Below are 23,241 nucleotides of genomic sequence, written 5' to 3'. Positions count from 1 at the left end.
ATTTTCAAAACAAATATATAATTTGTTAATTTTAAAATTACAAACTACAATATAAAGTATTAAATAATTTAATCATATATTTATAATATAAAATCTCATACTTTACAATTAAAAAAAATTTTAAAAAAAATTACAGTACATTAGAAGTTGTAATTCTACTCAAATAATGTTATTAATTTCAGGTTATTTTTGAAACTATTCAATTTATCCAAAAATTATTTTCGAAACTATTCAATTTATCCAAAAATGAAAGAAATATAACAATTATATAACTAACTACAGATTTATACTAAAATATAACAATTCAATTTAATATTTATAGAACTCAAAATAAAAGGAAATAAAATGCTACATTAAAATTTAATTTCTCAAGATTTTGTTTATTTTTATTAAAAATTTATGAAGAGTTGGTATTAATTTGGAAGAAAATAAGAAAAGATTATTGGCCAATTGTTAAGCCCAAACTGATTTGTAGGATCATCTATTTTTCAAAAAAATCCAAAACACAAGCCCAACCCTCCCTTCTTAATTTTAGACGGAAAGCCCAGCCCTTCCTTCTCTTCCTCTTCCTCCTCCTCCCCCACTTTCACACGACACCGTTTTACCCAACATTTACCAGATTTAAAAGTTTAGTTTATTTTTATAAATAAGGTGAGATAAATTTAAATAAAAATTGATAATTAATAAAATATTATTTTTTATTTTTTATTTTAAAATTTAAAAAAATTAAATTATTTATTTTATTTTATATAAAATTTTATAAAATTTATAATAATAAAATAAAATGATAGTGTACATACAAAAGTTTATTTCTCCCCTCTCTTTCTCTTCCCCCAACCCCCCACCGCGCCGACAACCTCACCATTTCTCAGAAATATCTCCCTTTCTCTCTCCGTGACCGAACAACGCTGCCTCTTCTCTCCCCGCGTCGCCGTCTCGCAGAGGTTCCACCAACAACAGCCGCCACTCTCTTTCTCTCTCCGTCTATCTCCGTCTATCTCCGTCTGGTAAATCCTCTGTTCCGCCTCCCTCTCGTTCTTTCTCTCTCCCTCAGTCGGTCCCAATCTCTCCTTCCTTCTCTCTGTTCCATCAAGTTTTCACCACGACCAACCGCAACCCTCCAGAAAATCACACAAAACAGTGTGTGGTCTCAACATAAATGAGGAAAACGGCAGCCGTCGGGTCTGGGTGTAAGGATCTCTGAGATCTCCCCAATCTCTGTTTCTGTAATCGTCTGAGGGATTTTTTGTTTTCTTGTTTAGATGTGCAGATTTTTTTTTTTTAATTTGGTTTGGTTTCGTGTATATGGGTATGATTTTCTTACTCAACTCGTAGAAATTTCAACATCTTACAGATTGTGTTTGGGTATGATTTTTGTCTCATGCATATGCATATAATCTATACCCACCCTCTGTTTGTGAAATCGTCGGAAGATTTTTTTTTTAGATCTAGACATGTATTACAGATTGTGTTTGGATTTAGTTTGGTTTCATGTATATGGGTATGATTTTGTTAGTGAACTTGTACAAATTTGTAACAGATGGTGTTTCGGTTTGATTTTGTCTCATGCATATGCGTATGATCTATTTAGTCATCCTGTAAAAATTCAGACATCTTCGACTGAGAGAAGAAGAGAAAAACCATACCCATGAGAAAGCCCAGTGGGGGTGAGGGGGCAGGCTGGCCCCAGCGGACTCTTGTATTGCGGCCTCCTATATAAATGCTCCATTACGCTACATTAACTTACATATTATATGCACTAACAAATTTAAAAACCATGTTAATAGTTTTTAAATTATGGTCATATTTAAAAATTTAAATGTACAATTTAATTTATGTGATAATTGGGGTCCAAAAATGTGTTTTTGGTCACTTTTTGGTCTATAAATAATTTTTGGGCCTAGTGGGCCATGGGCACTATTGGAGAGGGTGGGTGGATGAGGGGTCCGCCCCCGCCCCTGCCCTCACATCCCGGGGGCGGGGAAGGGTTAACCCGCCCCTGCATGGGCGGGTAGAACCCCTAAAAAATAGTTACTTCGTTTTCATAATCTGGTCTCCATTACCATAAATTTGTGGATGTGGCTGAATTGCCATTTTTCTCAAGCACTTGTAACCCATAGCAGAGGAGAGCATATTCTGCTATTTAAGTATCGAATGCAGTTAGCTTTGCAATTTCAAGAATAGTGCATATGCATGCTTTAATGATGTCTTTGCTGTTGGGTACTAGGATTTAGTTATTAGATATGTTGAGCTGAAAATAAGTTTTTTTTTCCCTCTTATTAATGTTATCTGAGAATGTAGTCTTTGAGCATGATTTGAAGTGTCTGAAAAAATTGAACTCTATCACGTTTTATTTGTTTACATGCAGGTGCATGCAAACAGCTATATCTAATATTTCGGAGGTTTCATTTGCTTGTGGACTATATCTCCCATTGACATAATATTGCTTCTGGGTCTCATGGTAGGTTCAAAAGTCCTTACTATATTTGAAATTGGAAGTTGTCTTTATTGTAAATCTGAAGATTCTGAACCACTTTTCTGATTGGATTCTTTTTTTGATATTTTCATCATGAGTTCTTTTCCATGGGAATTGGATGTTGATGCATGTTTTTGCTGGTTTATCTTCTGTTTTTCCTTTCGAAGAACCCTTTTTTGGCTGGTGCACTGATCTGCATTGGCCGGTAGCTAGTGTTTCACTGACTGAAGTAGTCACTCTTAAAGCTAAATGTAACACCCCAATCCCAGATTGGGAACATGAATAACCCACATCAAATGGGTTAGTTCTAAAGGTAGTCATGGTTGCTAAGTCTCACATTGCTACTTAGTAGGTGAAACTAGGCTTTATAAGTGATTCTAGGGAAGATTTATATTGAGTAGTCTTTTTACATATTATAGTGTATATGTGTCACTTTTCCTAGGTCATTACTCTAATTGTTCTCTTGTTGTGTGTGTATCTGAGCATCACCCCCAAAAAATGATCCATCAATATTTATTGATTATATCCTTGTACGTCGATATAAGGCCAAGTGCTTCCTGTGCTCCCAGGTGATTGCTAAATTTTTGTTAGGCATTTTTTTAAATATATTACAGATGCTGAAACTTAATGTGGTGAACTTCATTGAATAATCTCAAAGTTTTCTTGTATAGATCTCAAAGGTTGGGCATTGCTAGTGGGGTTTAGATTATATACTTGAAGCCTCGTGTTTATAGGGTGCTTATGCATTATCCAGTTAGGTACAAGATGTCTTTGAAAACCAAGAGAGAACAATGGAGGAGCTGAAAGTTTTTTTCTTTAAAACATTGTTTTCTTGTGTGGGGGCTATTGTTTGTAATGGACTCAATGTCCATGACTTTCTTCTTTCAGTTGTACATTATAGATAGGTATTTCTCATGTATACTTCATGTGTACTTGGGCTTGGCCTATTATTATGAATAAAACTTCTTGATTGCTTATTTTAAAAAAAAGGTACAAGATGTTTTCAACATATTTGTGGAACTCTGTCATTATGAACTTAACTGCAGTAATCTTGTCTAGGTTTTAAACTGAAACTTTATGATGCAAAGAAACAGTTCTTTCACTTGATTTACTTTGAAGTAAAATTACTTATTTGAATCCAGCAAAGGCTCAATATGGTTGTCATATCCAAGCTTAATGCATGTGGGTATAGGTTCACCATGTGTTTCATATCTAATTTGATCTAGGTCACTGATGTCTTGCTCAAATAACTCTTCCTCCAGAAACATGAGATGGAGAGTGAGGTATTAGGCTCGAGGCCCATTGGATCCTAGTCTAACCTATGAGTTGAAATAATAATAATAATATTAATAATGACAAATAATATAATAAGATGATCTATCATTGCGTTATGGACTTTTAAACGAGGTGTAATGAATCGATGCAGGATCCTAATGGTTTTATTGACGAGAAGTGTGAAAGCAGACTTTACATTGGTAACCTTGATTTGAGAGTAACAGAGTAAGATTTTTTTTTTAAAAAAAATAGAGCTTAAGAGTTCTTTGTTGCACCATTTATTTTGACGGAGAATTTAGGTTCCCTATCTGCTCTTACTTTTTTTTTTTTTTAACTTTAATCTTCAGGGCTGCTCTGATTAAGATGTTCTCCCCCTTTGGGAAGATTGTATCTGAAGATTTCCTGTGGCATACTCGTGGCCCAAAACGTGGAGCACCAAGGGGTTTTGCTTTCGTCCAGTATAGTACGAAAGAGGTAAGTTGATTGATTTTGATAGTATTATCTTTTATTTTTGACAAGTAAAACAGAAATGGGCATATTCGGATAAAGGGATGATTTTATTTCAAGCACGTACTGATTTCCACCATTAAAGTGAGGATGCAGGAAGCTAAATTGGCCAAGGAGAAGATGCATGGGAAATTAGCTTGTGGCCGCCCATTGGTTGTCCGACTGGCTAGTGAGAAATACTTGGTGGAAACAGCTGAGAAGTCTTCCAAAGGAATGGGTGAGTCAAACAAGACAAGTCTTTCTGGTAGTAATTCAGGACAAATGAGTCGTGGGGCTAAAATAGCTGCAATCAGGAATAAATTAAAAGCTTTGGAGGAGGAGGAGAGCTCAGGTGGAAAGAAGCAGAAGCTGGGGGAAAGCATATCCTGCAGTGAAAAGCTGGATCTCCCCTCTGGCAACAGATAATTGGGAATTATAATTAGGAGTTGGAAATTTATCAAAGCGAGAGTTCTGCGAAACCTCACTACCCAGTCACGGAACCTAGTGAGGCATTAGCATGATCGATTTGCTGAAATTGGAATGATTTCATGTCGTAGTAATACTGTATAATGGTGACATTATCAATGCAATGCTTTTTTGTATCAATTTTGACTAAAAAAGCAATGGTGAAACGCATGGCTTGTTTGTGGCCTTATACGAAAGATGAAGAAGGAAGTTTTAGTTAGAAGTTGTCGATTAACTGGCACAAGACTTCTTATCTTTTAAGTTTTGCTTTTCAGAGTACCAGAAAAGATTTGATCCCTCCCGTATTTGCAACAATTCTTGCGAAAGTAGTATCTCATTACACCACAGAAAATGGATCATCCAAGTCAGCTCTTGCATGATGATATCTCGCCGTCCCTGTAAATGGTAAAAATTTCGTATTACCCACGTTTATATTTTGCAAGAGATGAACACAACACAAAAACTCCGTGCATGTGTTGTGTCAGACCGCTTGCTCTTTTTTATACACGCCAGTGTCTGCTCAAGCTTTCTCACACATGCACTCCCGCTCGCTCGCTGGTGAAGACAGAGACAGCTGATGGCGACAAAGGTTCTCTCTTTCCGCAATCCACACTCTTACTTCAGACGGTCACATATGTCTTTCCGCCAAATCACAACCTCGAACTCAACGACCACCTCACTACCCTGTGATACATCATCATTCACTTCTTATAGAGCCCAAACCTTTCTATCTCCTCCTTTAAAACCTTGTTCGATTCGCACTGTAACGGCTCGGTCCCACTCCAATCTACCTCTCATTTCTCCTAATGACCACTAGGGTACCTGGACCGCTCTCTTTGCCACCGGCGCTTTCGGTTTATGGTAAAGCCCCCTTTCCCTCTTCTGTCTCATAATTTTATGCTCTATTTGGTTGACGAGGAAAGTAATAGAAAAGTCTAGTAAATAGTTAGGTTGTGTTGTTTTGACTCCTGAAAATGGAACACCTGGCTAATTATGGGAACTTTTAGTTCTTGTTGGGCCAGAAAATGAAGTCCCAGATCCCAAGTTTGGTTTTTCAGACAATTTTTCATTACCCACCATGAGGAAAGCTTGTTGGAAAAGAAATAAAAGGCTATACTTGAACGTTTGCTTTTGAAAAAATTAAAGAGAAGGAAAAGTGTTTGTTAAAAAAAAAAATCCGGTTGCAAATAAGAGAATTTTGTAACTTCCAGCTTTTCTCTACAATAGTTATAGATCACTTATGATTTATAAGGAATCAGATCACTTACAACATTGCAAACCATACAGTTGACTACATAAAAAAAAAAACTCTAGATCTATATAGAGAGCATGATAGAGCCTAGGAACTGAAGTTCATAGAATCAAACCAAAGTTGGAGTCCTCCTGAATCCAAGGATACTTTTTCTATTACCTTTGATGTGGCAGTTAGAGATGAGAGCACTTCAATAGCAGTATGCAAAAATAGTCTTGGCACATTACAATTTGTTGTAGCACACTACAATTGGGGTGCTGATCCAAACATAGGGGAAGCAATGGCTGCCTTCATAGGGTTACAAGAAGCTTATACAAGGAAGATTAACAAAGTTGTTCTTGAAAGAGACTCTCTAAATACAATCAATTCCATCAATAATCCTTATAAGACCATAAATTGGGAAACTGAAGGGATTGCTAGAGACTCGGTTTCTGCTCAAAGACCTTTAAGCATGGCAAGTTGTAAAGATACATTGATCCCAGAATTGATGCGCTCATTCCATTGCGCAATGGGCTCATTCCAACTTAGAGTTTGGAAATATCCCATTCATCAAAATCCCCACATGTTTGCTGGAGTTCCATAGTGGAAAAGATCCACATTCTCATCTTGTAATTATTAATTAAAAATGGGCACCAACTGCCAATTACAAAAGTCAATATGCCTTATCTATGCAGGCACATTAGAAACTAAAAAATCATGAAGATTCATGCCATTAAAGTCTACAGCAATTGCTCAAGTACAAAAAGTCCTAAAAAAGAAAATTTTAAGCTCCGTCATATATCTCTCTTTGTCTTCAAATGTCCGCTCATTGTGCTCTTGCCACAAGCACTACATTATACAAATTGGAATCATTTTCCAAACCGCTTTGATCTGTTGTACACCTCGAATGGAGGTCCAGCACGCCACCATTTCCACCATAGATTCTGGCATCACCCACGCTAAATCCATTCTTTTAAACACCTCATGCCAGAGGGACTTAACAACCTCACAATGTAAAAGTAGATGTTTCACCGACTCACCCCCACTTTTACATATGCAGCACCAGTTTGTAATGATTATCCTCATTTTTATCAGATTATCCACAGTGAGAATCTTGCCTAAGGAAGCTGTCCACACAAAGAAAGAAGTTTTGGGAGGAGCCTTGTTCTTCCAAAGCCTTCTCCAAGGAAATTGTATCACAGGTTCTTGTGTGAGAACCGTATAAAAGGAACGAACTGTGAATTCCACTCTGCCTGCAGGAATCCACCACAAACCATCTTCATGCTGGATATTCAGATGACATGAATACAACAGACTATACAAATCTACAAAACTCTCCACCTCCCAGTCTTGTGCCGCCTGGATGAAATGATGAAATTGATATTCCAGTGTGTACTTCCACCCGAGATTCTCATAACCTCCGCCACTGTGGCATCTTTGTCACTTGCGATTAGGAACAATATAGGAAACAAATTTTGAAGAACACTGTTACCACACCAAATATCCTTCCAAAATCTGATCCTAGACTATGTACCCAACTGAAACTGAGTATGATAATGGAAGGCCTCCCACCCTCTTCTTATATGTTTCTATAGCCCCACTCCATAAGAGTCTCTAACTTCTCTAGTACACCAACCCTCCTCTAAACCACCGTATTTGTTCTCGATCACTACTTTCCATAAGGCTTCCGATTCCTTAATATAATGCCACAACCATTTTCCAAGTAACGCCCTGTTGAACAACCTCAAATTTCTAATACCCAACCCTCTACTAAAGATAGGACGGCAAACCTTTTCCTACTTGACTAAATGAAATTTAAATTCCTCTCCTAAACCACTCCACAGAAAATCTCTCGGTACCTTCTCAAGTATTCCAGCCACACTTGCTGGTATAGGGAATAAGGATAAGAAATAGGTAGGTAGATTAGAAAGTGTACTCTTGATCAACGTAATCCGGCCCCCTTTCGACAAGTACATTTTCTTCCAACTTGCTAATCTCCTCTCTATTTTTTCAATCACCGTATCCCAAATCGAGCACGACCTCGAATTTATACCCAACGGGAGTCCCAGGTACATCATAGGAAGAGACGCTATCTTGCACCCCAATATCCCAGCCAACTCTTGGACATTTTGGACTCCCCCAATCGGCACAAACTCGGATTTATCATATTTCACTTTTAAGCCAGATACAACTTCAAAACAAAGAAGCAACACTTTCACAGCACACAACTGATCTGGATTAGCCTCACACATAATAAGTGTATCATCTGCAAACAACAAATGAGAAATAGTAGTAATACCCCTACTCAAGAATCCCACCTGAAAACCTCCTACAACACCATTAGCCACCAATGCCGAGATCATCTTGCTTAGTGCCTCCATAACAATAACAAAAAGTAGAGGAGATAACAGATCCCCTTGTCTCAAACCACTAGAGCTTGGAAAGTAACCCTCTGAGCTGCTATTGATCAACACAAAGAATCTTGCCGTGGAAATGTACCAGCTGATCCAAGACCTCCACCTCTTCCCAAAACCACACCTACCCAGTAGATAAAGAAGAAAATCCCAATTAACATGATCATACGCCTTTTCCATATCTAACTTGTACATAATCCCTAAACTCCCATCCTTCAATCTACTGTCCAGACATTCATTGGCAATTGAAACCGCATCAAGAATTTGTCTTCCCTTTACAAATGCATTTTGAAGAGGATGAGTTTTTTCTCCTTGAGGTGTGTGATCAGGTGCTTATGCATTTGATAGAGGATGAATTTTTTCTCCTTGAGGCTTGCGATCAGGTGGGCCTGGATGGAATTTCGGTGGGTGAAGAGTTTCAGAATTATCAGATTAATAGTAGGGGGATTCCTATTCCTTTAAACTACTGTTATCCAAACCAAGTCTTAGATTGGGTCATAAACAAGGTGAAAGAGATTCAACATTATGTGGGGATTAATTGTGAGGGTTATGAAGAGCAGTTTATAGCATTGTTAACTGCTATGGAAGCTAGACATCAACAAAAAGAAATGGGGATCTGAAGAAAATTCGGGAGCTTAAAAAATTGGCATGGTCGATGAATTCGGAGTGGAGCTCCAGTAGGAGTAGGGTAAAAGGGAAGGGGCTGGCTGTTTCTAAATGAAGCCAAAGATTGTATCTTGGAATGTGCGTAGGCTTAACGAGGTAGATAAGTGCCACTGGGTTTGGAACTTGCTTCGTGAGTGGAAAGCAGACATTGTTTGTTTACAAGAGACGAAGTTAAAATGATTAATAGGAAGATTGTGCATAGTTTATGGAGCGGTATTCATGTGGATTGGGTATATTTGGCCTCAATAGGGGCATTGGGAGGAATTGTGGTTATGTGAGATAGGCGGGTGGTGGAGAAAGTGGAGGAATATATAAGGAGATATATGTTAGCGTGTTCTTTTACAAATGTGTCCAATGATTTCTTTTGGGTTTTTGCAGGTGTATATGGACCAAATTCAGACGTTGACAGAAGATTATTGTGGGATGAATTAGCAGGGGTACATAGTTGGTGGGATCTTCCTTAGTGTATTAGGGGGATTTCAATATTGTGAGATTCACAAGTGAAAGCTCAGGAAGAAGAAGATTGAGGCCTACAAGCGTGGAGTTTGCATAGTGTATCTTTGACTTGAATTTGGTAGACCTTCCTCTCGTAGGGGGCCCAACCACATGGTCAAATAACCAAACTTGGTCTCGCTTGGATCGCTTTCTAATTTCACCTGATTGGGAAAGTCATTTTCCGGAGGTTTGGCAAAAGCGTTTGATACACTTAAATTCTTATCATTGGCCTATTTTGCTAGATTGTGAAGGCATTCATAGATACTTTAAGTTCGAGAATATGTGGTTGAAATCAGAAAGTTTTGTGAAGAGGGTTAAACAATGGTGGACTTCTTATCAGTTCAATGGTACACCCATTTTCATTTTTGCGAACAAATTGAAAGCCTTAAAAAGAGACTTAAAGGAGTGGAATAAACAATCTTTTGGACACATAAGGGACAATAAAAAGATCAAGTGGATGGAAATTTAGGAATTAGAAAGACTCCAAGCAGGGAGGCCACTTTCTGAGGAGGAGCAATCACAACGAACTGTATTGGTCGCAGATCTTGAGAGGATTATTTTACAAGAAGAGATGTCTTTGCGACAAAAGTCAAGAGCACTATGGTTAAGGGAAGGGGATCAGAGTACGAAGTTTTTCCATCGAATTGCAAACTCACATAGAAGAAACAATAACATTGAGGTACTGAATATTGATGGGGTGGAGTGCAGGGAAGATGAGGTTATTAAAGATCATGTTACTGATTTCTTTGAGAAGCTCCTTACTGAGCAGGTGGGGTGGAGGCCTATTCTTGATGGTTTGGTATTTGACACTATTGAGACGGGGGATGTAGCTAGGCTGGAGAGGGCATTTGAGGAGAAAGAGGTGTATGATGTAGTAAGAAATATGGAAAAAGATAAGGCTTTTGGACTTGACGGGTTCTCTATGGGATTTTTTCAAGAATGTTGGGAGGTGATAAAAGAAGAACTTTTGAAGGTGTTTCAGGAATTGTACTCGGTTGGGAAGTATGAGAAAAGTCTCAACACCACTTTCCTGGCATTAATACCTAAAAAGGTGGGGGCTAGTGAAATTAGAGATTATCGGCTTATTAGCTTAGTGAATGGAGTCTACAAGATTATTTCTAAAGTACTTGCTAATCGGTTAAGTGTGGTGTTGGGGAAGATTATAACTAAGCCTTAAAATGCATTTGTAAAGGGAAGACAGATTCTTGATGCGGTTTTAATTGCTAATGAATGTCTGGACAATAGATTGAAGGATGGGAGTTCAAGGATTATGTGCAAGTTAGATATGGAAAAGGCGTATGATCATGTTAATTGGAATTTTCTTCTTTATCTATTGGGTAGGTGTGGTTTTGGAGAGAGGTGGAGGTCTTGGATCAGCTGGTGCATTTCCACAGCAAGATTCTCTGTGTTGATCAATGGCAGCCCAGAGGGTTACTTTTCGAGCTCTCGTGGTTTGAGATAAGGGAATCCGTTATCTCCTCTACTTTTGTTATTGTTATGGAGGTACTAAGTAGAATGATCTTGGCTAATGGTGTTGTAGGAGGTTGGCAGATGATACGCTTATTATGTGTGAGGCTAATCCAGATCTGTTGCGTGTTGTGAAGGCGTTGCTTATTTGTTTTGAAGTTGTATCTGGCTTAAAAGTGAACTATGATAAATCCGAGTTGGTGCCGATTGGGGGAGTCCAGAATGTTCGAGAGTTGGCTAGGATATTGGGGTGCAAGATAGCGTCTCTTCCTATGACGTACTTGAGATTCTCGTTGGGTATAAATTTGAGGTCGTGCTCGATTTGGGATACAGTGATTAAAAAAAATAGAGAGGAGATTGGCAGGTTGGAAGAGAATGTACTTGTCGAAAGAGGGCCGGATTACATTATCAAGAGTACACTTTCTAATCTACCTACCTATTTCTTATCCTTATTCTCTATACCGGCAAGTGTGGCTGGAAGACTTGAGAAGGTACAGAGAGATTTTTTGTGGGGTGGTTTAGGAGAGGAATTTAAATTTCATTAGTCAAGTGGGAAAATGTTTGTCGTCCTATCTCTAGTGGAGAGTTGGATATTAGAAATTTGAGATTGTTCAACAGGGCGTTACTTGGAAAATGGTTGTGACGTTATATTAAGGAATCGGAAGCCTTGTGGAAAGTATTGATCGATAACAAATACGGTGGTTTAGGGAGGGTTGGTGTATTAGAGAAGTTAGAGGCTCTTATGGAGTGGGGCTATGGAAACATATAAGAAGAGGGTAGGAGGCCTTCTATTATCATACTCGGTTTCAGTTGGGTACAGGGTCCAGGATCAGATTTTGGAAAGATGCTTGGTGTGGTAACAGTGCTCTTCAAGATTTGTTTCCTATACTGTTCCTGATTGCAAGTGACAAAGATGCCACAGTGGCGGAGGCTATGAGAATCTCGGGTGGAAGTACACACTGGAATATCAATTTCATCCGGACGGCACAAGATTAGGAAGTGGAGAGTTTTGTAGATTTATGTAGTCTGTTGTATTCGTGTCATTTGTATATCCAGCATGAAGATGGTTTGTGGTGGATTCCTATAGGCAGAGGGGTATTCACAGTTCATTCTTTTTATACGGTTTTCACACATGAACCTGTGATACAATTTCCTTGGGGAAGACTTTGGAAGAACAAGGCTCCTCCCAAAGATTCTTTCTTTGTGTGGACAGTTTCTTTAGGCAAGATTCTCACTACGGATAATCTGAGAAAGAGGAGGATAATCATTACAGATTGGTGATGCATGTGTAAAAGTGGGGGTGAGTCGGTAAATCATCTACTTTTACATTGTGAGGTTGCTAGGTCTCTCTGGCATGAGGTGTTTAAAAGAATGGATTTAGCGTGGGTGATGCCAGAATCTATGGTGGAAATGGTGGCGTGCTGGACCTCCATTCGAGGTGTTTAACAGAGTAAAGCGGTTTGAAAAATGATTCCGACTTATATCATGTGGTGCTTATGGCAGGAGCGCAATGAGCGGACATTTGAAGACAGAGAGATCTATGGTGGAGCTTAGAATTTTCTTTTTTAGGACTCTTTGTACTTAGACAATTGCTGTAGATTTTAATGACATGAATCTTCATGATTTTTTAGTTTCTAATGCGCCTTCGTAGATAAGGCATATTGACTTTTGTAACTGGTAGTTGGTGCCCATTTTTAATTAATAATATTTGATTACTTATTAAAAAAAATGTTTAACCTTCTGTGTTTGGCTTTGATTTATCTGTTTTTCTTTTGTGATGTAAGGAACAGTTTTAGTTTTTGAAATGAATCTACTACTTGCTGAAAAAAAAAAAAAAAAAAAAAAAAAAAAAAAAAAAAAAAAAAAAAGAGAAAAGAGAGAGAATTTTGGAAAATGCCTTCAGCCGAATCAATTTACCTAATGAGGAATTTTGGTTTTCTTGAGAAAGAGAGATATTATTTGAAATTTTAATTTACTGTTGCATTTTCTGGGAGATGGACTCTACTCGAGAGAGAACTTAAAAAGTACGTTTTCATTGGAACTGTAGGTCGGAGAAGACCAAGATCGGAAGTACGTTGAGTGGCGCTTTAGTGAGCATTTTGGTAGGACTTGCAGCAAGTAATTTGGGGATTATTGCGAATGAAGCTGTATTCTGTAGTGCTGGAGTTTCTGCTCTCAATGGCTGTACCATTGTTATTGTTTAGAGCAGACCTACGCCGTGTGATAAAGTCAACCGGGACACTTCTCTTGGCTTTCTTGCTGGGCTCAGGTAATACTTACTCATATAGAAGTGTGGACTATAATGTACTTATATGTTAGTTTTCTTTGTTAGACATGGCTGTACGTCTCTTAAATATTGAAAGAGAGAATGTCACTGGTTTGTTTCTTGGAATTTTGTTATGTGCTATGATAAGCAATAGGCTGTGGTCTGTTTGCACAAGTAGGATTATTACTGATTAATTAACTGATCGTCTCCAATAATGGTAGGATGGAGCTCCGACTCTAATGGAGTTGGAGTTCACAAATCCGAACTCCAACTAGAATTAAAGTTGGTGTTGTTTTTGGACTCCGGCTCAAGCTTAACTCCAGCTGACTTCACCAATGATGTCAGAGTCGTTGGAGCTGGAATTTCTACAGAGTTGGGGAGGCGACTAAACGGAAAAGAAGAAGAAGAAGAAGAAGAATGAGCTTAGAAAATTCTTATAATTTTCCTTCATATTCCCCACAAACAAACAAAAAATGGCGAATAGTTACAACCAAATAAAACCCATGAAGAATAATTGGTACCCGTGAGCTATAATTCAATGTAGAATCCACAAAATGAAAGTGCCTTGATAAAAAAATAGGTGTCCTGCATAGCAGCCCATGAACTCAAAGCCTTCGTTTTCAACTGGGGCACTGCCACTAGAGTATCCAAAATTGACATACTCAATCTCCTTAATTGCTGCATGGTGGGTTTTATAATCCAGCGGAATCTTGATCAAACTCAGCTAACAGGAGTTCTTTTTCAAATCTCTTTCACTAGCTACGGTTGAAATAACTAAGAAATCAAGAAAGATCTACAAAAGAAGATCAAAATACATGTAGGAAAAAATAGACGACAAAAACAAAAACCTCCAAAATGAAAAACTCTGTAATGATGTTTTTGGTAATTTTAATTAGAGTTTCGGAGAAAAAAGTCAAAGCAGTTGAGTTCAGCTAAATCAGAGTGTCTCCTCTCCATCTGTATGGAGAGAAAGAGAGAGTTTGTGGGAACTGGTTGATGATGATGATTTCAGGATCAAGAAGATAAAACATTTGAGTTACTTATCAAAAAAAAAAAAAAAAAAGAAGATAAAACATTCAAGCAAAATATTGGGAAATAACAAGGGCTTTCAGCCCAAGGAGAATGAATCTGAGGTCCTAAGTTGAGAGAGAGAGAGAGGGAGAGAGAGAGGGAGATGAGGCTGTGAGTGTGAGGACGGTTAATTGAGTGATATTAACCCTAAGTGCAAAGCGAAGTAGATTTGAGTATTCGAGAGCAGTACTATTCATAAGCGTCACACCTTATGCACCCACTTAAAAATGTTATTTTATATTTTTATCATATTTTACTTACAAATATGTCTGGAATCATTTTCATTACGCGGATAAAAAAGTAAAATAACATGTTTTTAAATAGATGTATAGAGTGTGATGCTTATGTCTAGGACTCTAGAATTTCTCGAGTACCCGATAGTGACTTAGTGATGGCTTTACAAATGTCACAGCTTTGGAATTATAAATCGTCACTGCAAGTCTTAACTCAAAAGCAAATTGAAAATGGATGGCAATGGGGTGAGAGAGGCTCGAACGCTTGACAGTTGACATTGGGATAACTTAGGTAAACGTGCGCTGGTTCATTGAGCTGTTAGAGTATCATTTACTAAAGTGATACCTTTTAAGATATGAACCTGTGATGAATTGTTTTTAAATTAAAGGTGAAATCGTAGTTAAGAGTCAAAGTAGGATTTTTTTTAGAGTACCGTTTGGACTTCCAACTTTGACTCTGACAAATTGATCGTGCCCAAGTCCGACTCTGACTATGATGCCGATCAGAGCGGAGTCAGAGTGATGGTGTTTTTGCAAAGCCCTAAATAATGGAATAACCATATGTTGCTTGTTACTTAACCTCAACTGGCTCTTGGTCTTTGCTATCTTTGGTTTTTAAAATGACTTGCTGATCAATGCATTGCTTGATTACTGCAGGCATTTTGGTTTATAAATGAATGTTTTGGTTACGTTGTAAATATTTGGAGGTTAATTTTAATTATATACTTCAGCATAGAATAGATCAGAAGTGCAGGTTGAATAAGTAGATTGTCACCCTTTTTCTTTCATTTAAGGCTTGCAGCTTTTCCTATTCAAATTAATTTGACTTCTAGTTTCCTCATATCATCTTATGCTAGCTGATTGGAGACTTAGGTCCAAAGTCCTAAGTGGACCATGCTTGACAGATGTTAGTAACTGAACAATGACTCTACATAAATTTTATGTTCCACCTCAGCTTTCAAGTCTCTTCAAGTTCCTGATTTGGTTTCTCTAAATATGTTATTGTGGCTCTGTAACAAGTTCACTGATATTGTTCCAAATGTTCTTAAGTACGCTTCTTTGGTTCTTTAGGTGCTCTAAATTATAAAAAAAAAAAGGATTTAACTTGGCTGGGAAGTACCTTTAAAATAATTTATCTGGCATGGGAAGAAATGAATCAACTTTTGATCCGAAGGCACCCATGCAACTATGATCTGTCGAAAGTCTCCTTCTGAAATCCATGTTTCACTTTTTGTGGCCAAATCATATCTCTCTCTTTATCGACCTGTTGGTTGGTCTCTGCACATTTCTTTCTCCGTGATTATAGAGAACCGTGACACTTCAGTTGGGCAATATACTAACATCTATAGATTAATCATTCAATACACTCAACCATGCTATGCTTTAGTTTTATTTATTTGCATTCTGTGCTTTGGAGTCTTGACATGATATTTTTTTTTCTTTTTTCTTTTTGTTCTTTTTTGTATGGCAGTTGCAACAACAGTTGGAACAGCAGTAGCATATGTGTTGGTGCCATGCCAATGCGATCACTTGGTCAGGATAGTTGGAAAATAGCAGCTGCACTCATGGGCAGACACATTGGTGGTGGTACTTTGCTTTCAAGTTTCTTGAGCTACAGAAATATTAAAAACCATTGTTGACACCGTCCTAAATACTCACAAGATATATCTATTTGGTTGTGGTATTCTCTTGCTATACATATATATTAGAATTCCCTGTCATGAGTAACACTTTCCTTGTTTTTGTTCTTTTTATATGTTGTGTAGCTGTCAATTACGTTGCCATTTCTGAAGCCCTTGGTGTTTCTGCATTAGTTTTAGCTGCTGGATTAGCTGCAGATAATGTTATTTGTGCTGCATATTTTACGACATTGTTTGCATTAGCTTCTAAAATACCCCCTGAGACTTCCAAGTCGACCAATGGTGAGCAAAATTATGAACTGTAAATTAGATGGCGATTCTGTCATGATGGTAGAGTTGTTGGTTCATCTCCCTTATATTTTATACATGTGCTTTCTCTTCTTGTAAGAACTTGGTGGACAGTGAGGTTGTGGGTTTGAAACTCATTGGGTACATGTGCAACTAATCTATAAAAAGGGGAAATACAAGGATTTCATATTCTGTTCTCGCTTCTAATAATTTTAAGTTGACAAAAAATGGCAGTAGCAGGTGAATGTAAATTATGTAATTGTATCACCATAACAATGACATGTAATGAAAGGTAGAACTTTGGCAGATGCTGCAACAGAGGTGGAATCCGAGTCTGGCAACAAACTGCCTGTGCTACAAATGGCTACAGCGCTTGCTGTATCATTTGTCATCTGTAAGACTGGCACTTATATCACAAAGGTTTTTGGAATCCAAGGGGGCAGCCTCCCAGCCATAACAGCGATTGTTGTTATTCTAGCCACGGCACTTCCAAACACAGTTTGGTTATCTTGCACCATCCGGTGAGGCTATGGCTTTGTTACTCATGCAGGTCAGTTTATGAATTTAGTTTGGTTTTCAGCATTCTGAACAGATTTTTTATCTCTATTGGCTAAGCACCTAGCCTTTGCCCTGTTCATAAGTAACATGTTTTTGTTCATTTCAGAAACAGGTATTTTTTACTGTGATTGGTGCTAGTGGGAGTATATGGAATGTCTTAAACACGGCACCGAGTATTTTTATGTTTTCTCTAGTCCAAATAGCAGTTCATCTTGCCGTGATCCTTGGATTAGGAAAGCTATTTCGCTTTGATTTAAGGTTGTTACTTTTGGCATCAAATGCCAACGTTGGAGGTCCTACGACTGCATGCGGAATGGCCACGGCAAAAGGTTGGAGTTCGTTGGTTGTTCCTGGCATTCTAGCTGGCATTTTTGGAATTGCCATTGCAACTTTTCTTGGCATTGCATTTGGGGTGACAGTTTTAAAATTGATGTAAACTTAAAAACTTCTTTTGGATCGCCAAAACTGTATAATATGTAACCAATGTAAACTCCATTATATGCAGCAAGGGGAAGTAGTTCGGGAAATCCACCGTTTAAAAGCTCATATTGCAATTGAGTCATTCTTCCTCATGACTACTAATAATGGTGCTTGCTGATGAACTGTTCTTATTCATATACACGAGCACAATAATTTCACTTAACAAATGCTTACAAAAATTTTAAAGCTGAAGTTTATATCTCCTTTGATATCAACATAGGATTACAGAATTTATGCAATCACTAGCAATTTCTAAACCCTGTCACCTTAACATTTATTCACTAGAAGATTTTCTTTCGTCCCTTACAAAAAGGCCATACTCATATAGTATATGATTTAAATCTACATTACCTTTTACTTCTAGTGAATTATATCTGGTCACAGACATTGGGCCCTAACTCCTATCAGAGCAAAAACGAAACATTGATTGAAACGAGAACAGAGAGGGAAAAGGAAGGTAGGGAGAGAGATATATTCTTTTAAATAATGTTAGATCCATTCCCTTGGATTGATGCAGGCATCTAATAGTTTCCATTCTTCGCTTCCCTCTTCCGGTTGCTGCACACATCGGACAACAAAAGCATCCTCCCATTATGAGCATATAACATTTGCTTCCTGGTAGCATCATATATAAAACCTCATCCAAATTTTAAAAAGAGATCTTGGAGAAAAAAACTTACATGGTCATATTCCCACCGAGCAGTTAGAGGGAGAGAAACAAGAATACTCTCAATTCTACCTCCTGTCTTCAGTCCAAATGTGGTTCCCCGATCATAAACCTTCATAGATAATGAAAGAGGTTAGGAAGGCCTCATTAAGAAAAAATGTTACACGTCTAACATCTTGAGGGCCCAATGTTATACCAAATTGAATTCTACATAGCGCCCCCTTCGCAATTGCTGCCATGCCTTGTGCTGGTCTGTGAATGGCATATCCTTCCTTTTCTGTATGATTGGTATGTAAGCAGGAACCACAGAATTTGCACATTCTACAAGTCAACAATAGATGTGAGCACGAAGGGGATTGATGTGCACAAAACTAAAGATAAACCCACATAATGAGACATCAATTCAAAATTCTCAAGTAATTACCTGTGGCAAAGGAAAGAAGCATCTCTTGATCATAGTCATTTAGATCATCAAAAAATATTCCACCCAGTCCCCGTCTCTCACCACGGTGCTGCTAAAGCAGTTCTTTGTAAGTAAATTAAGTTTTATGCAATCCCAAAAATGGTGAAATCCAAGTATACAAGGAGTATAACTTTTTTTTATAAGTAATCATACAGGGAGTATGATTGGGCAAGTTGACAGATCCAGTTTAGTCAGAAATTGTGAGATTTCTTTCTGAATCCATGCGTATGATAATAAGATCTACCTAATACTATAGGCTTTGATAATGATGGACAATGGAACTCCATATATTAATGATGTACCTATATTCCTATCCCACATGTTTCATCCAGGCAAACACAATATATGAATGTATTTACTGATCAGCTGTTCAATGCACAAACAACATAAAAAAATCCATTCGATATATCGGAGTCCTACCATCTTTTTTTTTTTCTTTCTGTAAGTAGTCCTACCAAGTTGTTTCTTGAACACTTCTCAATTATCTACTTCGAGTGCCCTCAAAGGTAGCATGTTAGCCCTTGTTGTTTTACTGAAAGGTTGGCCCAAAATGGTCTCATTCTTCCATGCAATCAAGATATATATAGGGGAAAACAATCCATATACTTGGCTAGGTCAGATCCTCAAGGGCAAAATGTCAGGATTGCATTGTGTACGACTTGTGGCCATATAACACATTTAAATTCCAGACGTCACACGAAGACTGAGATGTCAATCCAATTTGTTAACATGAGTTCAAGAACATGTTTTGCTAGTAATGAGATGTTAGCAATATTTAAAATAAGAATTATTAAAACTCAATCATCACCAGCACCATTTTTAAGATATAGAGGTCAAATGCTTTAGAAAGAAAATACCTTGATATAGAAATAATCATCACACCACTTCTTAAATCGAGCATAGAAGGTAGGATCAAATTTGTCACAAGTACTTTTCTGAGCCTGCAGAAATATGCAAATAAGCATATGCCCAAATCCATTGATGTCTTATCATAAAAAAAACATAACTTCTAGAGCTTCTAAGAATTTCTTGAAGATACAAATCAAACAATACGTGCAATTCTTCTTAAGACTGTCATATATGAACAAGTAAACATCAGAGCTTACTATAAATCAAGAGGTGATACACCGATACACCTTCAGGCAGACGATGGATTTTTAATATGCAAAATTCCAAAGGTTCAAACATAACTAGCTACTTTTCTTACATAAAGAAAAAGTAAGTTTCCATTTACAATTCATTCCAAATAGACTACCTATTCAATTTTTTTTAATCTATGCATTTCTAAAGAAAATGATTTGTTTTATGAATGCTGCCCAATAGTTCAAACAAGGGAATGAATTAAGGTCAAATGTTTTAATCAAATACCAAATGGAAATGCTTCACATCCTCCTCAAAAATGTAGGCAGGAGTCAAATCGGTTCCGCCACCAAACCACCACTGTCTTGGTGCTCCGGGGGCATCTACAAGAAGTCACAGTGAAGTATCAATAATCAATACAAGGTATCGTGATACTAATAATGAACACTCATGGCTAGGGAAACAAACATGTATGCCTGTTTTCAGATATACGGGAGGAAAGACGAAGAGGGTGGGTTACACTCCCCCAAGGTTTGGGGAAATGCCAGGGAATTTTTTATTTCAAAAAACTACACTTTGCCTCCTGAGGTTTGTGATCCATATAACAAATGTTCCCCTTCTAACATTCATGTGCCATTAAAATTTTAGGAAAAAATTCAATTTTCATACTGAATTACCAACCAAAGTAACTTCGGGTAATGATTATGAACTAGAAATAAGTAAAACTAACAACCCCAGGTGGTTTGCATAATTTACCCATAAAAATATCTTACAGGATAAATTTGCGAATGCTAGTTAGCGCACTTTTTCAAGTAACTCAGTCAACTGACATCAGAATTAAAGTGTTCAAGTTGTTTCATGCACACGAGTCCAATCTAGAAATCCCCCTCTCTGAGCAAAGCCCAAAAAGAGAGATCGAATTTCCCATCAACAAGTTGGTATAACCTGAAGACAAAGACAACACAACCTCGTGCAAGAAATAACCACAGAGAAGAATTCAAAGCAGAGAATACTGATATATTGACCTCCATCTTGTATCTCCACAAAGTGATCTGACAATCTGTAGTTGAAGTTAATGTAAATCATAATGCCTACAAACTCAAAAAAATATATTTCTTCCTTGATTTCAGGAGAAAAACAGTTAAAGCGGGCTCTATATTACTTTAATCTTCTCATATATATAAACTGCTTGTACTTTCTTCTTTCCAAAGGAAAAAATTTCCCTCGGAAGTTCTCATTGCTTCTGTCTGTTTTTGCCCTCTTAGGATAAATATTCAAGTTGAAATCGCGGTAATTCAGTCTAATAGTCTCGAATGAAACGCAAAAAACTAAGCGACGAGTATAAATGGTATAAAAGGTTTTGATAACAAGGAAGAAGATATAATCGCGGGGCTGACAGTAGTAGGTTCAGACAGAAACATGTACTAGCAAACTCTATGCAAAATGCAGGTGAATAGCATGGTTTATTCCGAACATGAAAGAGCACGAGCGATTCAAGAAAATACATTTCCATTTGGGAAGTAAGGTTTACCTTTGGGAGCGTCAGTCTCGAAATACCGATAGTTAAAATGCAATGTTGGGGCAAATGGGTTCTTCGGATGTAAAACCTGAAGACGACAGAAAATTCAAACATTTTCGTATATAGACAAATGGATCAGGAAGGAGCATCAATTAGAAAGGCAACAGATATATATGTAGTACAGAGCTAATTCCGGCGGCGAAGAAGGGAACGGGACCCGGCTTGATCTGATCATCAGCGGAGGCCTTAGCGGCACGATAAGCTTCGGGAGGCATGACCCCGTAGACAACGGAGACATTAACCCCAGCCTTTTCCCAAACTGCGCCGTCTTGTAGAACCCTGCTGATGCCGCCGCCGCCGCCAGGCCTCGACCAGACGTCCTCCTTGAAGTGGGCACCTCCGTCAACTGCTTCGATGGCTTCGCAGACGGTGTCCTGTGCGTCCCTAATCATCTTCTCAAAGCGGGCCCGCACGGAAGATGAAGAAGAAGAGAGGGTGGTGAGAACATCGTCAGATTCGCGGAGAAAAGTGCTAGGGCGGTGGGTCTCTGGGGTTTCCTTCTCAATAGAGATGGCAGAAGGAATCATGAGAGAGGGCTTATCAGAATTAAACGAAAAAGAAGGGAAGCGTAGGAGGGTTCTTCTAGTACTAGTTAGATGTGCTACGGGCAAAAGGTGGGAATTTGATTTAGGTTTTGCCCAAGTGGGTGATGATGAGGAGGTGAGAGGGGAAAGATTGAAAGGAGCGTAAGAGGAAGATGAGTAGGCGGCAATGGCACTTGTTGCAGGTGACATCGCTCTTCCCTGGTTTGGCTTTGGATTTCTTCTTTTTTTTTTTGGTAGGTCTTTGATTTCGACTCTCCCTAGTCTCTACTCATCGGCAAACTGCTACAGGTCTACTAACAGAGGATGAAGCTTCGGTCTCAGATTGTTAAGAGAGAAAGATAGAGAGGGTGACTCTAAAATATTGATAAGCCCTGTGAACCAATAGGATAATACTGTGGGTCCCTCCCAAAAAAAAAAAAAACAACAGGCTACAACAGCACTGCAATACTGTTCGAAGTTGGAAGTTTCGAACCCATTAACAACAAACTTTTATTACCAACAGCCACGCCCATTGTATCCCTTCCCTTCCAGCCAGCCCTTTTGAATTCAAATAATCATAATAGTTTTATTTTAATTAATAGAAAAATCTATTTATTATTTTTTTTTATGTTATATTAGATAATAGATTTATAAATAAAATATAATAAATTATTTTAAATTATTTAATACTACATCAGTCATGAGAGGAAGAGAGACGATACATAGCAGACTAATCTCTTCTCTGATGACTAATTAGGTTTGAATATAAATATTATTTTATTTTATTTAATTATTATAATTTTTTTAAATTTTGATATAAAATATAATAAATAATTTAATTTTTTTAATTTTAAAAAATAATATTTTATATAATTTTTAATTTTTATCTCAATTTATCCATTTAAACTTATTATCTAATCCACGACCAACAGTGTAATTCACAGCTTAAGACAAAAAGTCTTGCACGCAGATATAAGACATGTGATGTGGTGTTTCACGTGGAATGGATCACTGCAGGATCAAGGCAAAGTTGGGGTCCCAAAGTCCAATGGGTCGGTTCAACAAGCCTAAAATGCAATATGAACCAACTTGGACTTCAACTGCAAAAAGATGTCAACGCCTCGTTTGTTTTCAAAATTTCTCTTAATTCATTCTATTTCATCTTATTTAATTATTATAATTTTTTAAATTTTTATATTAATTCATTTCATTTTATTTATAAAAACAAACGAGATCAAGTCTAAAAAAAAACACATTTTAAAATTAAAATAGTCCAAAAAAAACAATGAGATCCAACCTACATTCCAACTTCCAAGCTAGCTAAATCAATGCTCTAGATGAAATAAGTTGGAAAATTATATTTACGAGGAGATGTGTGAGACATATTTTTCATATCATTGATATGACATGATTTAAT

At 37.6% G+C, this 23,241-nt stretch overlaps 2 protein-coding genes and 1 pseudogene across 8 annotated transcripts; 2 read left to right on the top strand and 1 right to left on the bottom strand.

Annotated features, from left to right (window-relative positions):
- The first annotated feature begins 805 nt into the window (after window positions 1–805).
- Window positions 806–4,894, top strand: LOC109004511 (probable RNA-binding protein 18). Of its 7 annotated transcripts, none has more exons than XR_004798601.1 (5): window positions 806–1,190; window positions 2,369–2,461; window positions 3,903–3,976; window positions 4,099–4,225; window positions 4,344–4,894. XR_004798601.1 is itself a non-coding variant. In XM_035686807.1 (5 exons), exons 2-5 carry the CDS (start codon window positions 2,459–2,461, stop codon window positions 4,661–4,663), a joined length of 513 nt encoding a protein of 170 aa, XP_035542700.1. In that variant the 5' UTR covers window positions 806–1,007; window positions 2,369–2,458; the 3' UTR covers window positions 4,664–4,894. The 7 variants fall into 7 exon arrangements, 5 of the variants coding, with proteins under 5 accessions (XP_035542700.1, XP_035542699.1, XP_035542701.1 ...); XR_004798602.1 differs by having other exon boundaries at window positions 806–1,007; window positions 4,344–4,476; XM_035686807.1 differs by having other exon boundaries at window positions 806–1,007; window positions 4,355–4,894.
- Window positions 4,895–5,151: 257 nt separating this feature from the next.
- On the top strand, window positions 5,152–17,577 carry LOC109004508 (annotated as a pseudogene).
- Window positions 17,578–17,622: 45 nt separating this feature from the next.
- LOC109004510 (coproporphyrinogen-III oxidase 1, chloroplastic) lies at window positions 17,623–22,211 on the bottom strand. Its single transcript, XM_018983072.2, has 8 exons — window positions 21,423–22,211; window positions 21,253–21,328; window positions 20,010–20,104; window positions 19,499–19,582; window positions 18,603–18,690; window positions 18,375–18,499; window positions 18,192–18,290; window positions 17,623–18,069 (listed from the first exon to the last, which is right to left on the bottom strand). The coding sequence occupies exons 1-8, from the start codon at window positions 22,032–22,034 to the stop codon at window positions 18,001–18,003; spliced, it is 1,248 nt and encodes a 415-aa protein (XP_018838617.1). The 5' UTR covers window positions 22,035–22,211; the 3' UTR covers window positions 17,623–18,000.
- Between the last annotated feature and the right edge of the window lie 1,030 nt (window positions 22,212–23,241).

This window comes from Juglans regia, chromosome 16 (genome assembly GCF_001411555.2).
Source record: "Juglans regia cultivar Chandler chromosome 16, Walnut 2.0, whole genome shotgun sequence".
In the NCBI taxonomy this organism is placed as follows: Eukaryota; Viridiplantae; Streptophyta; class Magnoliopsida; order Fagales; family Juglandaceae; genus Juglans; species Juglans regia.
Note: the sequence above shows the minus strand (reverse complement) of the source record. Positions and strands in the feature narration are given on the sequence as shown.